This window comes from Cyprinus carpio, chromosome B4 (genome assembly GCF_018340385.1).
Source record: "Cyprinus carpio isolate SPL01 chromosome B4, ASM1834038v1, whole genome shotgun sequence".
Taxonomy (NCBI): Eukaryota; Metazoa; Chordata; class Actinopteri; order Cypriniformes; family Cyprinidae; genus Cyprinus; species Cyprinus carpio.
In genome coordinates, this window is record NC_056600.1 from 6342151 (window position 1) to 6359922 (window position 17772).

A 17772-nucleotide genomic window follows, 5' to 3' on the forward strand; every position below is an offset into this window, starting at 1 on the left:
ATAATATGCAGTATGAAAAATGGATATTTAATTTGAGATTACTGGTAAGTGTTAATAATTAGTGTTTTTAAAGATTAACTAAGTGAACGTTAGATGATGACAAAGGTAATCTAAATGTTAAAATAACGGAAATGAGCATTCACAATTAAATATATAGCCTATATTTATGTATGTGTATGTGTGTGTGTATGTAGGGTGTATATTATATATATATATATATATATATATATATATATATATATATATATATATATATATATATATATATATATATATATATATATATATATATATATATATAGGTCCTTCTCAAAAAAATTAGCATATTGTGATAAAAGTTCATTATTTTCCATAATGTAATGATAAAAATTAAACTTTCATATATTTTAGATTCATTGCACACCATCTGAAATATTTCAGGTCTTTTATTGTTTTAATACTGATAATTTTGGCATACAGCTCATGAAAACCCCAAAATTCCTATCTCAAAAAATTAGCATATCATGAAAAGGTTCTCTAAACGAGAGCTATTAACCTAATCATCTGAATCAACTAATTAACTTCTAAACACCTGCAAAAGATTCCTGAGGCTTTTAAAAACTCCCAGCCTGGTTCATTACTCAAAACCGCAATCATGGGTAAGACTGCCGACCTGACTGCTGTCCAGAAGGCCATCATTGACACAGACACAGAAAGAAGACACAGAAAGACACAGAAAGAAATTTCTGAATGAATAGGCTGTTCCCAGAGTGCTGTATCAAGGCACCTCAGTGGGAAGTCTGTGGGAAGGAAAAAAGTGTGGCAAAAAACGCTGCACAACGAGAAGAGGTGACCGGACCCTGAGGAAGATTGTGGAGAAGGACCGATTCCAGACCTTGGGGGACCTGCGGAAGCAGTGGACTGAGTCTGGAGTAGAAAAATCCAGAGCCCCCGTGCATAGGCGTGTGCTTTGAACCAGAAACAGCGGCAGAAGCGCCTGACCTGGGCTACAGAGAAGCAGCACTGGACTGTTGCTCAGTGGTCCAAAGTACTTTTTTCGGATGAAAGCAAATTTTGCATGTCATTCGGAAATCAAGGTGCCAGAGTCTGGAGGAAGACTGGGGAGAAGGAAATGCCAAAATGCCTGAAGTCCAATGTCAAGTCCAATGTCAAGTCCAATGTCAAGTCCAATGTCAAGTACATTGTCAAGTACATTGTCATGTACCCATAGTCAGTGATGGTCTGGGGTGCCATGTCAGCTGCTGGTGTTGGTCCACTGTGTTTTATCAAGGGCAGGGTCAATGCAGCTAGCTATCAGGAGATTTTGGAGCACTTCATGCTTCCATCTGCTGAAAAGCTTTATGGAGATGAAGATTTAATTTTTTCAGCACGACCTGGCACCTGCTCACAGTGCCAAAACCACTGGTAAATGGTTTACTGACCATGGTATTACTGTGCTCAATTGGCCTGCCAACTCTCCTGACCTGAACCCCATAGAGAATCTGTGGGATATTGTGAAGAGAAAGTTGAGAGACGCAAGACCCAACACTCTGGATGAGCTTAAGGCCGCTATCGAAGCATCTTGGGCCTCCATAACACCTCAGCAGTGCCACAGGCTGATTGCCTCCATGCCACGCCGCATTGAAGCAGTCATTTCTGCAAAAGGATGCCCGACCAAGTATTGAGTGCATAACTGAACATAATTATTTGAAGGTTGACTTTTTTTTGTATTAAAAACACTTTTCTTTTATTGGTCGGATGAAATATGCTAACTTTTTGAGATAGGAATTTTGGGTTTTCATGAGCTGTATGCCAAAATCATCAGTATTGAAACAATAAAAGACCTGAAATATTTCAGTTGGTGTGCAATGAATCTAAAATATATGAAAGTTTAATTTTTATCATTACATTATGGAAAATAATGAACTTTTATCACAATATGCTAATTTTTTGAGAAGGACCTGTATGTGTGTATATATATATATATGTATATATGTATATATGTATATATGTATATATGTATATCTATATGTGTATATATATGTATATGTGTATATATATATGTATATGTGTATATATATATGTATATGTGTGTGTGTATATATGTGTGTGTATATATGTGTATATATATATATATATATATATATATATATATATATATATAATATATATATATATATATATATATATATATTTATATATATGTATATTTATATATATGTATATTTATATATATGTATATATGTGTGTAATATTTATGCATAATATTTATGATTCATTTTATACAATAGGAATAGAAAACTGTAAACGGCAATAAGCTTTCACTGTTTATTATGGTATTTTGAATGATCGATTGATCATTTAAAAATTGGGGAGGTGAGCATGCAAACTTAAATATGTGATTTATATAGACAAAATCTATGTAATATTTATTAATTCAAAATGAATAGAAATATAAAAAGATACTCTAAATTGCAATGTTTCACAGTATTTTACAGTATTTTTTCCTCAAATCATCAATTTAGCAATTAAAAAATGCACAATGCACAATTAAATATGATATGAAATAGCCAACATATATGTATTATCTACTTATAATTCAAAAAAATACAGACTATTCTGTATTGCCTACAGTATATTGTGAATGTCACTTTTTCTCGAAAAAATACTTTTTCTTATTTTTATTTGTGATTTGCATAAATGTGAACATGTTTTATTTATTAAGATTCAAATGAACCTTATTTACTTCCTTAAAAGTCATTTTCTTCCAGTGCATTGTGAACATCTGCCATGACATTCCCCACACTAGCAAGTATGTTTACATTAGTGCATCCTTTCAGACAGAGCAACCGGGTGTCCATCCATGTGTGTTTTCTGTAAGCGTGCATCTCTGCCTGCTGAGGAAGTGGGAACAGATGGCAGACGCGGCTCCTGATGCGCTTACTGTAGTGGTGTTGTAAAAGGTCCAAAGATTCGTACCCCAGTCCCACAATCTCCTTATTAAGTAGTGTCACTTTTCACAGCCAAGTTCCGCCCACACTAATATTCACCGTTCCGGTCAGACTGTTTGTTCCTAATCCCAAATGTTTGATTCACATAGTCAGATAATATGAGAACAGATAATGTAGGGGTTTGCTTGCTGTGTCATTTAAGTAAATGTAACCTAGAAGGGTAGCAGATGGTCATGGGTGGAGTCAGGGGTCATTAAGCTCCACACTCTCTCTCAGATGGAAATAAACATCACATGTTGAGCTGAATGACTAAGAACCATGAAAATATCTCACATGGTTTTCTTGCACAGTACTTCCTGTTGCCTTGCTTGGCATGATAAAGGTTTGATGGCTGTATTTACTCATTATGTAATAGATAATCAGCTCATTACTCACAGCAGAATGACTGTGTCATACAATATGCTGTGTTTACACTTTAGAATCATAATGGAGCTGGACTGTAAACATCATAGACTTTGAAGTGGATCAGTGTATTCTGGTTAGTGGATGATCAATGTGGTTTTTCAAAACCCCATATGTATGTATGTATGTATGTGTGTGTGTGTGTGTGTGTGTGTATATATATATGTGTATGTGAAGATTTGTGCATGCGCTCATCCGAAGCGTGCAAACCCGCGTCCCGGAACACAAGCAAATATTAAGCTCTTGTTGAAGTATTGTGTTTGAATGGACAAGTTGACAAAAATTATGTCAAAATCTTGGTAAGTATCCTATAGCAGACATAGCCGGCTGAACGTACTGTATCAGTGAAATGGATCAGTGCATTCTCTTAAAGTGACAGTCTTAATATTAATCGAACAGCAACAACAAATAAATAATTTACTGCTTTTGATTGGATAGCTTTTGTGACTTGGATATAGATTGATCTTTAACTTATACAGTCAAGTATGCAATGCTGTATTACATTTGATTACTTCATTAATCATTTCTGTACCTAAAAACTAATGCTAGACCTACCTATAAAAACCTGAAAATCACTTTTATTTTATTTGTATCTTTACTCTTTTGTATTTATTTGTGCTGTTGCTTGTAGTTAGATAGAATATTCTTACTTTCTTTATTTTTATTCGAAAGTATAGTTTTTCCATGAACACAGCACAGCTAAAAAATACAAAAACCCCAACCATAAAACGGTGATACAAACCGAACAGTGAAAAAGTTGGACCGTTCCACCCCTAATATATTATTAATGCTGTCAATCTTTAGCCTGATAGAACTGAAAGCGAACGTCCCAGTCCCACCCTCCCTGCAAATTGCTGTTCAAAGCCATGCCTTCTGAACACATGAACGCGAAGTGCGTAAACAGATAAGACAACTAGAGACAATGTTACTACAATACATCATATGTCATTTACCAGTGAGAAAACATTATAGTACAGTTAGTAAAAGTACTACAATACCAGGAAGGAAGATCAGATTGTTGATGTTTGCCATTCTCGCTGTCTGCATAGCGTATGTGAATGTGCTGATGACGTATCCTGTTTGCACTAACCGCGTGCGCATAGGTATGCAAATACACATGTTGACAGGTAGGGCTGTGCAAAAAATCAAATGCTATCACAATGAGCATCTCTTCAGTAAAGCCGGTTCTGTGATTAGTAGTAAATCTCCATCACCTGCTTTCAGATGGAGCAGCATTTACTACACAGAGCCATTGTTCACTGACAAGCTATGCAATATCGGATGACAATCGCATTCGATTTTTTGCACAGCCCTACTGGTAGGTAGGAAAGTCAATAAATGATTGGATGAACATTTCTTGGTCCTAAGCCTTCTGCAGAATACTGTATATAAACACAGATAAATACATTTAGACCACTTAACTTAATGATTGCTATCGGGATGTGAAGAGACTTTCAACCAGCATAAAAAATGTTTCTGAAGACAATCACCTACTGAACCTTTAAATATATTTATATAAAATATAATAATATAAATATATTAATGGATATACATGTAAATATTTTCAAAATATGTATTCTGTAAGTGTGTTTTTATATATATACATAATAAATAAACAGTACACATACATATATTATGTAAACCAAAACTTTTATTCTGGATACGCTTAATCACTATTAATCGTTTGACAGCACTATTCGTATGTATATGTGTGTGTGTGTGTGTGCGTTTGAAGAAACTGAGACAGACTCAATGAGGATGCTGTCAAAATTAATGTCATAAATAAATTTTATTTATCAATTAACCTCTATTAACTAAATTAAATCAACCACCCTTTGCGTTCAAAGCAGCTTTTGCCCTAGGTGCACTTGCGTGTAGTTTTTCAGGTAGCTTTGCAGGTAGGTTTCTTGAAGCATCTTGGAGACGTTGCCACAGTTCTTCTGGATTTAGTCCGTCTCAGTTTGATCTTTTTGTTTCTTCATGCCATTCCAAACAGACTGGATGATGGTGAGATCAGATCTCTGTGTGGAGCACTGGCTGTTGTCAGACTCCTTGTGCAAACAGAAATCTCACCAGATTATTACAATTAATGGCAAATTGAATGTTTGGAAATGTAAATTGATATTTCCTACTGACACACTACAGCAAAAGATAGAAATAACTGACTTAAAACCATTTTTTTAGCTGGTAAAAATACAAGTGTTCAAATCATTTTGGCAGCGACTGTTTTTGCTTGAAAACAATAAAACAGATCTCAGTGATTTGCCATATCAAGAGACCAGAACGTCATAGGCATGCTCTTTTGCCTTTGGTCAGTAAACAACCACCTAGCAACCAAGAACACCCTAGCAACCACATACCGACATGCTAAAAATGAACAAAGCTACGCCCTGACAACCACTCATATCACATTGACATCATGACATCTAAAAATCTAGTTTGTCTCTGCATGAACTGTCTGGATTTTATTTTAGGTCTCTTAAAGAACTCAAGTTTGAAAATAAACCATCTTCAAATCCGTAAACCACCAAGATAATAAGCAACAAAATGTCCTTTTGGGCTTTCTTTGTTTGCTCGCTTACTCTTGTTTTATTTCCCAAGCAGTCTGTGCTGATTAAGGAAAGACTTGCAATATTTGGGTTGTGTTATCTCTGCCATCTCATGAGCGATGTAGTAGAAGTGTGGAAGAAAGAATGCAGGGACGACAGATCATATTTTTATCCGTTCCCACCACGGGACTGTGAGCCGCTGCTCTTTGGCAGACGTGGCGGCCCTTATATGGAGTCTGGTCATGCAGGATAGGTGCGGAATGAACAGAATCCTTGCATATGGTTACACAGACCTCCTCTTCATCTCCTCTGCTCCACTGTCCCGCTCTTCCTCACTTGGTATAGTTCACGTAGGGAAAACACTGAGAAAGTTGGAGTACGAGAGGCATTGAGGTGAACAGATGGGAGAGAGAGAAAAAAAGTGGTATTTAGATTTTGCTTGTAGCTGTAAAGGGTCCATGACATGAAAAAAGGTTTGCTGTACTACATGCTCTGATCTTTTAAGCCTTGTGTGGCTAGTAGAAGGGAGTGGGAATGAGCAGGTTTGCTTCTTCCACTACTAATGTACTTCCCAAAACCCCACTGACTGTGCAGATGGCCCCTCTGACACGCTGCATTAAGATTAAGCCCTTGCGATCAGCTCCATTCTTCCTGCCGTTCAGCAGGAGTCCCGCCCACCTTCAAGGTGTTTATACTACCTTCGTGTTTATCTGTATGTGGATATATCTGACAGAACCTAAGAAGCTGAAGTGGTCTGCTGTAATTGAAGTAATGCTGTACTGTTATGGGATATCACTTCTTAATTTTAAAGGATTATGGATTTCTAAAATCAAAAGAAAAAAATAACAAAGAAAATGAGGACTATTTTCAGGACCATGAAGTTTTTTTTTTTTTTTTTGCATTGTTGCATCTATTTTCATGGCAGTTATGCTGATTTCCTTTAACTTGTTTAATTGTCCGTAGCATCTACTACATTTATTTATTTATTCTACTAAAGTTCATTTGAATATATTTGAATGTGTGTGTGTGTATATATATATATATAGATAGATAGATAGATAGATAGATAGATAGATAGATAGATAGATAGATATAGATGTATCTTTCGCTCGCTCACTCTCTCTCTCTCTATATATATATGTTGTTGTTGTACAAGTAAAAATAATTATTTTACAGTAATTGTTAATGTTTATGTATAATAAATATATTATATTTTTCTGGAGTTTAATTTTTATGTTCTAAACTGGTCCTACATATTTAATTGTTGGTAACAGTTAAAGTCTTTATGTATAATTCATAATAAAAGTACTTTTAATGCATTAATTATGCCTTGTAATGCACCTTGTAATGCATTGTACAATCTCATGAATAATTGTGACCCAGGTTAATAAATTATAACACTTTCCAATTTATTGTTACACTATGCATTTTAAATTATTTGCAACAAGATATAATGTATTACAAGAAATTTTATGAATAATGATAACACATTATGCCCTTTAATAACCCTTTATAATGCATTATACATACATTAAATGTTTTAAGTAAAGAGTTACAGGTTTTGGCTTGCTATTTTAATTCACACATAAACCTGGTGAGCAGAATCAAACTTTTAACATGCAGCCAATTTTAATCTGCTTTGCTCTAATTGACAATGTCTGTTTTCAAATGATTATTGCCATCCGATTACACCCTCCCTATTCACATCTGGTTAATTACATAATCACATTCAGTTGTCTGGCTTTGCCTCCCTTCGAGGGCTTCATGACACAGCAAGTCTCGGTTGCCATGGTAGCCTTGCAATAGCAGACACTCCGCAAGAGCTGGCCCAGTTCTCAATGAGCCCTTTCAAACTGTGTCGATTTTCTTTCCTAAACTCCATTAATATCAACTTTGAATACTGTTTTGAATGCTGAAATTCAACAGTGTGGCATAGAGACTGTCCTTGGATATTAACTTCTTTTTAACCACCAGAATGCATTTGAAAGTTGCATTTTATGTGAATTGTGTCTTTTCATTAAAGTTTATGTGTGTGTTGCACAGGCTTTTTAGGAACTATGACATGCAGTAGTGAAACTGATGTAAATTCATCAGCTGATGACCAAGCATTTGAAAAGGCGAGGATGAGCTAGACCCTTGTACAATGCATGTGTGGATATTACAGATGGCCTTAAGTCTGTGCTGATATCTCAGACTCGAGGCAGGAGAAAAGCTCTAATTGGTACAGTGGAACTGAATGACGGGTCTGTATTGTGATGGTGACCTACAGGGTCTGACTGCGATACTGAAGGTTTCGAGGCGAGTCGATTGGGACACAACAGTGGCCCAGTCGGAGGCTGAGACACAGACAGACACGAAGAACAGAGCTAATTGGAGAGGCCTAGACTTTAAGGGTTCATATCACGGAAAATAGGATTTTCCTTTCCTGTTTGCTACACTAAAATAGGAGTTTGATGTACTATGTAGGAATAGTCTGACTGATTCTCTTTCCAAACCATCCAGTTTCCTTATTGTTCCCTGTTTTGGAAAAGAGACTGAAGAAAAGTGATACAAATTCTTTGAATTAAAGGAATAGTTCAGGCCATACAAGGTGTATATGATTTTGTTTCTTCAGCTGAACAGATTTGGAGAAATTTAGCATTAAATCACTTGCTCACCAATGGATCCTCTGCAGTGAATGGGTGCCGTCACAATGAGAGACCAAACAGCTGATAAAAACATCACAGTAATCCACATGACTCCAGTCCATCAATTAACATCTTGTGAAGTGAAAAGCCATGTTTGTGTAAGAAAAAAAACCCATCATTAAGCCATTTTAAACTCGCTTCTGGTCAAAATACGAGTTCATAAATCAAAATAACGCTTCCTCTAGTGAAAAAAGTCCATCCTCTGTTCTTATGTCACATCAAAATCCACTGACATATTATTTGTTTAAAACTGTTTTGGACTGTTTTTGTTTGTAAAAAGTGCAGATTTCTCTACAGATTCAGCTGAGATGACTTTTTAATTTTTATCAGCTGTTTGGACTCTCATTCTAACAGCACCCATTCACTGCAGAGGATCCATTATTGAGCAAGTGATGTAATGTTAAATTTCTTTAAAATTTTTCCAAATCTGTTACAATAAAGAAACAAACTCATCTACCGTACATCTGGGTTGGCCTGAGGATAAGAACATTATCAGCCAATTTTCATTTTTGGGTGAACTATTCCTTTAAGCTTTGTTCTGTTATAGATTTATGGAAGTGAGTAGCTGACTGCTGTACAGACGTGCTGGAGACGATCTGTGAACTTCAGGTTAAGCTCTGTCACCTGATACCGCTGCCTCTGTGCGCTGTTGGTTTGCCGTTGGGTTTCCTCATTAGTCTGGGTGCACACATGGGAATGGAAATCAATTAATTAATGCACTTGCAATGATTTATTCATGATGTCGACCCATAATGAGGAATCACCTCACCAGGTAGGAAAGAGCTCAGCATGCTTTGTGGTGAAAGCTGGCCAAATGGTGGAAAAACACCAGTCATTCAACCATTGTCCTTTGTGCATTTGTGTTAAAGTCAATCTGAATGACTGTTTTCAACTCGTTATACTACAGTTTAGAGTAAAACAGTGAGGAAAAACAGAGTAGAATATAGAACAGGACTTGATTTTGTCTATTTTAAATTATTTCAATTATAAAAAGTGGGCGTTATATACTGGATTTAGCCTGACCACATGCACATTTATTAAAACAATGCTTAAGCTAGCTGTTGGATAGAAACATCTACACCTTCTTCAGTACTAATTTTTTTCTTATGGGTATGTTTGTCAGATGAAACATATCTCTTAACCACATTGGATTGTCTTAGTATGCTGTAAAATGTGCTGTGTTAAAGGGAGGTGTGGCTCTAGCATTTTTGTGTGGGATGCTTGTTCTCTGGAACGTGTTAGTTGAAGGCAATGCAAAGCGTTGTGACAGGCTGAATGAGTCTGTGCTGATTGGCAGAGCACCTCAGGTCTACTTCTGTGGCCCAACCGACATTCATAGAATACTGGCAGGTCCTTAAGGGTCAGAGGTTGCACATGCTTGAGATTACAGATTTGCTGTAGCCTTGCAACAATTAAAACAAAGCCCACCACTTCTTGTCTAGCCTTGGTTTAGGTTAATTTAGAGTCTTCTGAAGACTGCGGGCTGCTGCTAAGTATCCTATCGGAGTTGAAATATCCGGCAGATTCCTCAGCCATCTTTTTTCCCCCTCTCCTCTGCATTCTGTGGTTTGGCATTCCCTTGAAAACATTCCATCTGTGGGGGTTGGACCGGGAAAGTCTGATCCTTCTAGTGAGGGGAAAAAAACAAACACATGGAGGAAAGTGGGATGGTTGAAGAAAGGCCCTGTTAGCATCTGCTGCAGCTTCCAGTGAGATGAATGGGAATGCTAACTACTATGCAAGCTTACATCTGCCATGAAAAAAAAAACAAAAAAATAACAACAAAAACGTTGTGACTAAACTCAGAAATGTGAGACTTGCAGTTCTGAGATGAAAAGTCAGAATTTTGAGATATAAACTCACAATTGCAAGAAAATATAGTGAGATAAAGTTGCAGTTCCCTTTACTTTTTTATTCCTTGGTGGAAAAACAAATTTTTCTCACAATTCTAAATTCTCACAATTCTGATTTTTCTTCTCGGAATTCTGAGTTCACATCTCGCAATTCTCGCAAATAAAAAAAGTCAGAATTATGAGATATGAACTCTGTTGCTTAAGCGCCCATATCTAACATAATACTTAGGGAGAGAGTGTTTGTTTGTACATTCTCAAGAAAATAGGTACAAAAGCTGTCACTGTGACGGTACCCATTCAAAAGGTAATAATATGTACCATATAAGTACTAATTTGAACCCTTTAGGGGTAAAGAAGTTACAATAGCTTTTGAAAGGTTACCACCCCAGTTACAGGTGGTATGATGGTTTATGATGGTTTAGGTGTTCATGTCCAGACAGTTTTAATGCAGTAGAGTCTCTACCTTACAACTTGGTAGGAATAGTTTCTTATTTTAGCTGTAGAATCGGTCCCCTTCGGCTGTTTTGTCCTGCCCAGCAAGCTCGTTTTTTTTTTCTCTTTTCTCTCTCCACTGTGGTCTGTTCTGTTAAGCAGTCCTGAGTCTTTTGCCTGAGGCTGACCGATAGCTCTGAGGCTCTGTCCTCAGGTGATGGACTTGTAACAATAGTATGTGAGCACAGCTGTCTGTCATGCTGTCAGGACTGTGTGTGTTCTGTGTGGTCAGTCTTGTGTGGGACCCTTGAGCCTGGAAAAGGGAAATGCAAATACTGGCATCAGCATTTGTCAAAATACAAGTCAATAAAAATAATAACGCTTCCTCCAGTGAAAAAAGTACATCCTCTGTGGTCTTTTCACATCAAAATTACTTGACATTTGTTTTGAACTGTTTTTGCTTCTAAACAGTGCTTGATCTATGCATATTTCTCTTCAGAATCAGATTGGAGGAATTTATTTATTTATTTTTATTTTATTTTTTATTTTTATTTTTTTTACTGGAGAAAGCAGTTTTGCAGTAATTTATCCATAAGCAACGGTTTGAAGTTAAAAACTGATGAATTGTTTATTATAAACATGCTGATTTTGTCTCACAAGATGTTAATCGATGGATTGGAGTTGTGTGGATTATTATGATGTTTTAATCAGCTGTTTGGACTCTCTCTGACGGCACCCATTCACTGCAATTGTGAACCATTGGTGATCCATTGGTGAGCAAGTGATACAATGCTAAATTTCTCAATTTTCTTCATATTTTAATTATTGGGTTATCTATCCCTTTAAAAAAATGACAAAATCCCCCAAATAAAATTTAGTAGTAAAATGTTAGAGGAACTATTGGGATTGAGGGTGGATGTGGTATTTGCCTATTTGAGCTGAATGTCTGCAGGAAATGTCAATCCCAGCGCCCAATCTTTAGGGTGGAGTGATAGTGTAGGAGTGAAGATTAGAGACAGGACAAGACATGGGACAAACCTTTCCACCAAACAGGATGTGTAATGTGGCATGAGGCGATACGGAGTGGAAAGAAAAGACACGGTGGATGTCTTCAATTGCACACTCCTATCAGTGTGTGTGAGAGAAATTCAAACCACTGCATACTCTGATAAATGGTTTGTTGATATTACTGTTGATCTGATGTTTGCGCCTGATCGGTGTCTGCTCTCATTTATAGGCCCATAGGAGGTGTTCAGACTGGACTTATAGGTTTCAGTTGATTGCCATTTTAATATTATATTGCCATATCAGGCATGTACAAAGCCTGCAGGCCTGATGATTACTTCATTATTGTGCAGCAGTTCTTGTAAGAGCCTTCAGATTGTTCACTACTGCATGGTGGCCTGTTTGCAATCTGTTCTCATGGGCTTGACCTCTTTCACCTCGGTCCCCTCTTTGTGCCTGCTTTCCCATCATGCCTCTGACACCTTCTTCCTCAGAGCCTGACCCTGCTTGTCAGCCTTCTATGTTAATATGAATGAAATGATCAATCTGAAGATCTAAAATGTGTTAGATCCCTGCTTTGTTTTGTCAGATGTTTTATTCCCCTTCATTTTTAGTTAAAGGCTGGATGAAACTTCGTACTGATTTCTGTGTGCCATGTCTAGCTCTTTAGAAGGGATTTCACAAGTACTGCATAAATCTGCTCTCTTTCTGAATCATGTTTCATATGGTCCTTCAAGACGTGAAGATATGTTTTAAACATGTCTGTTTGGAAAATTACATTTTAATTTTAATATAAATGTAATTTTAAGTTTTTTTTTCTACAATATTTCATCCTTCTGCTACCTCCGTTTTCAGTTAAAAGCCTGTCAGGGGACATGATGAAATATATTTTATTAATTAATTAATTAATTAATTCATTCATTCATTCTAAATGTAAATGTTAAAAAACCTTGGAAAAAGTGACATTATGAAAGTTAGTACTCTGTACATATGTAAGTACATTTTAACTGTTTATTGAATTACTTATAAATATTATTTATTAATTGTAAATTTAAACCTTAAAAATTAAAACCTTTTAATTTTCAAATTTTTAAATTCTTGTATCCATATATACATTTGGTATAAATATTGTTTATTTGTTAGTTAATTTAATTTATACATTTAATTTATTAATTTACAAAAAATAAATACAAATATTTACATTTACAAATATAATGTGACAATTATAAAAAGTCAGTACTATAACCTTAAATATTTATATTTTGATTTACTTACAAATGTTATTTATTTATTTTAATTAATACTTTTTATTCATCTATAAATATTTATTAATTTAAATGTAGAAATAGTTTAAAAATGTGACATATAAAAAGTCACTACTGTGTCCATATACAACTACACTTTATTAATTTTGAACATTTTATTGAATAATTCGTAAACATTTGTTATTTCAAAAAACATGGCTGAATAAATAAATGAATGCATTATATCTTTTTTCATTGTTTCTACCCCTCTCCCATCTGTCTCTTTCTCTCACTCTTTTCCGAACACACACACACATGCACACAGCAGCCAGAGGAGACTAATGAATAATGTAGAGTCCTGTCTCTGTGGTGCCATTAGAAACTGTTGAAAATATAATGTTAGTATTTATAGACTAACACAGCGATCAGTCTCTCTTTCTGAATATGTGTATGTATAATTCAAAACCTCTTACTGATGATCATAACTCACTTTTTTTATTAGACTATTACTTTATTGTGTGCATGAGGTGTAAGGTGTGTCTGAAGTGCCTGTTTTGTGACACAGAGACTAAAAAGGAAGTGACAGCACCTTCTGTTTCACGTCATAAGTTCACAAAGTTTGCTTTCTTCAATGAGGAAATTAGGCTAAAACATGCACAAAAATACAAGATACTACTATCATTGTCATTGTACATGCCTAAATTGATCCACTCTCTGTCTTGTTACACCTGAGTGCATATTTTTGGCAGTAATGTTTTCCTGCAGTGTAAGGGAAAAGGGTGATGCCTGCAGACATATTCATGACTATTCTTAAATTCATGCCTTTTGGCCTTCCTGAACATCTCCTTTTACCTTCTCCTTGTTCCTGCATCGCTCTAACTGCATTTTTGGTCTTCTCTGAGGTGGACGGATAGCATGAATCCCTCTCCTCTGGGACTTGTTGTTCAGTGTGGTTGGAGAGCGTGGCCTGTATTTACCCCGGGGTCTCTCTCTAGAGAGCTGCTCCAGGTGGAAGTAATAGCTGTCTGTCTTTAGAGCTCTAAAAAGCGCTCAAACCTCCAGAGATTTAATGTCCTGAGTAGATTCGTACAGCTGATGTAGTGTTTTGAAAAAATCTCTGGAGAAGACACACAAGGTTTTAGAGAAGTATTATGATCGTTTATTCATTTTCTGTGTGGATGAGAGTATAGCCTGTCATTATCTAAATCAGTCTGCAGTAGCATTCATTCATTCATTCATTCATTCATTCATTCTTGTTTTTGTTTTCATTTGTTTTTAGTTTTTTATTTATTTTTGTTGTTATTTTCATTTCATTCATTCATTCATGCTTTCATTCTTATTTTTGTTTTCATATGTTTTTAGTTTATTAATTTTGTTATTGTTATTTTAAGTTCATTCATTCATTTATTATTTATTTATATTTGTTTTATTAGTGTTAAATGTCTTTTAATTGTGTTTTATTTGTTTAGCTTTTATTTTCTTTGTTTCATTTCATTCGTTCATTCATTCATTCATTTATATTTGTTTTATTAGTGTTAAATGTATTTATTTATTTTCAGTTGTTTTGTTTTATTTGTTTATTTGTTTAGGTTTTATGTTTTTTCTTCATTCTTTCTGTCTTTCCTTATTTATTAATTAATTTTTATATTCTTATTTTTGTACTTTATTTTTGTTTTCATGTGTTATTAGTTTATTGTTTATTTTGTTATTGTGTTATTTTATTTGTGTTGCTTTTATTTATTTATATTTGCCTTTATTTGTGTTTATTTGTTTAGGTTTTATTTTCTTTATTTCTTTTCTCATATCTATCTATTTATTTTATTTATTTATTCATATAGTTTTTTTTTATTTGTTTAGGTTTTATTTATGTTTGTGTATTTTTGTTTTTCTTTATTTTTAACAAATTAAAACATGTCAAAAATATATACATTCTTAAAAAGTAATTAATTTGACAGACTTAATATATTATTTTAAAATGTGTTCATTCTTATATATTATATCAGATTAACATTGCCAGATATAGCCAGAATTTTAGTATTGCTAGTTTGTTGCAAGCGACCATTATTTACATAAGCTTTATCTCTTATTCATTTGTTTTATCTGTAGCATCTCCAGATGACCATCCAGGCCCTCCAGGATGAGCTGCGGATCCAGAGAGATCTGAACCAGCTGTTCCAGCAGGACCCCAGCGTTCGTCCCGGCGAGCCCCTGACCGCCGAGCTGACCGAGGAGAACTTCCAGCGGCTGCACGGTGAGCATGAGCGGCAGGCCAAGGAACTGTTCCTCCTGAGGAGGACTCTGGAGGAGATGGAGCTGCGCATCGACACGCAGAAACAGACGCTCTGCGCTCGAGACGAATCCATCAAGAAGCTCCTGGAGATGTTGCAGAGCAAAGGGCTGTCAGCCAAGGCCAGCGAGGAGGACCACGAGCGGACACGGAGGCTGGCTGATGCTGAGATGCATATCCATCACCTGGAAAGCCTTTTGGAGCAGAGAGAGAAGGAAATGGTCTTGCTGAGGGAGGTGAGAGAGCTAGAGAACCTCAGAAAACAATCAAACAACACTTATGCAACTTTAAACCTATTAAAGGGATAGTTCACCCAAAAATGAAAGTTTGCTGTTAATTTACTTCAAGATGTAGGTGTCTTTTGTTTCTTGAGTAGAACAGTAAAGAAGATATGGTAACACTTTACTTAAAGCCTTTATGTAAAATGCATTATTAAAGGTTATTAAAGAATATAATGCATTGTAATTATTCATAATTTGCTTTGTAATGCATTATATCTTGTCATAAATAATTATAAATGAATTTAAAATGCATAGTGTAACAATGAATTGTTATAATGTATTGTTTTAGTGAAGTGTTATAATATATTAACTGTGGTTTCAATTATTCATGTGATTGTACAATGCATTATAAGGTGCATTACAAGGCATAATTAATGCATGAAAACTAAATTTATAATGCATTATACATAAAGGCTTTAAGTAAAGTGTTACCGAAGATTCGTTGCTAAAACCGTGGTTGTTGTTGATTCAAAAAATGCAAGTCAACGGCTTCCCGTTTTTGAAAATTAAAAAGCATATCAAGAAAAACAAAATGAATACACGTGGCTCCTGAAAATGTATTGAGCTCTTATAAAGCAAAAACTGAACATTATTTACAACATTATTAGCTGTAATCCCTAGCCTCAGGCAACCATGAAATCATTTTTTTTTCCTGCAAACTTTCCGTTTTTGATCAAAGACGTGAAAAACTTAAATGGTTGTAATTCATGAATGCTTTGGAATATATTTGGTCTATTTTTAAGGAAGACAATCAACAGATTATTGCTTAAATTAAATTTCATAAAAAAAAATGAAATCATCAAATATTTATAGACTTTTAAGTTTACTTAGAAGAAAATGTAATGTATTAAGAAATATTTTATATAAAACAAATATTTTTTATCAAATATTTTGGAGTTCGTAAAATTAAAGCCATATTTCTAACTAAGTTATGTTCTAAATTTGAAGCTGAAATCACAAAAATTGAGGTTCCTGTGACATTTTGTTTTAGGCGCTATAGCAAAAAAGCAAACGGGTGACACCCAAACTCAACTGATTTTTTCAAAAGTATTTTCCTGTCCCAAACTCATTTCTGCCACTGAATAAAAAAATTAAAAAAGGTAATTGTGACCTTTTTATTTTGCAGTTCTGACTTTTTTTTTTTTTTATTAATTCTGACTATTTTCTCAGAATTTTGAAATATAAACTCGCCATTGCAAGTTATAAAGTCCACATCTGAGGGGAAATTGCAATTGTGCATTTTAAAAAGTTAGAATCCTGAGATAAAATGTCGTAATTACCTTTTAATTTTTTTATTCAGTGGTGGAAACGGGCTTCCATACAAATGCACACATTTCTGTCACAATATTACTTCTGTCACAAATATGGACTCTTGAGACTCAGGCTTTTTCAACAATATGTGTTTTGTCAAAATTTGAATAAGTTTTGATGATAAAATATTATATTGCATTTTGCAATATGACACTTGACACTGCCCACTAGGAGCCAGCTAAAATAATTTAAAGTACCATTTCCATGGTAACGCAATTTCCTAGTTCAAAACCACTTTCACAGGATGAATTTGAGTGTTCAAATGATATATCATGTTTACTAAAATTGCTGACAGTCAACAAATAGAAAGGTGTATACAAATCTGCTATTCACTAGCATTAAATGTGTCATCTTGGCAATTAAATGAGCCAATTTTAACCTTGGGAATTAAATTACTGTTGTGGACTGAATAACAGAACCAAACAGTTGCTCAGGGAACGATGCTGACAGCACTTGGTCATTTATCCAGAGATGATCCGCAGTAAAATGTTTTTGCTAAGACTCGCAATTATGGTGATGATGAATCAAGGGCTCTAGATTAGTCATTTTAAACTGCTCTGGATGAGCAAGCTTACCGAGAGAGAGCGAGAGAGGGAAACCTGTTTCAAACTGAAGGCATTGAACATTTGTTGCTATAGAAACGGGACGGACTGAAAAGAACATTGATGAAAGGAGACACAGATGTTGCTGACTGCAAAAACTGTTAATGTGGCGGGAGACACATTTATCAC

The 17772-nt window shown here is 35.1% G+C and overlaps 1 protein-coding gene across 13 annotated transcripts in view; it reads left to right on the forward strand.

Moving 5' to 3' along the window:
* LOC109079587 (ELKS/Rab6-interacting/CAST family member 1-like) overlaps positions 1 to 17772 on the forward strand; it is a 202909-nt gene that overhangs the window by 14668 nt on the left and 170469 nt on the right. For all 13 annotated transcript variants that reach the window (XR_006154464.1, XM_042721740.1, XM_042721741.1 and 10 more), the window contains exon 3: positions 15269 to 15685. Coding sequence is in view for 12 of the 13 variants with exons in the window: in XM_042721740.1 (XP_042577674.1) it covers positions 15269 to 15685 (417 nt within the window). In the remaining variant the exon portion in view is untranslated. The remainder of the gene's footprint in view (positions 1 to 15268; positions 15686 to 17772) is intronic.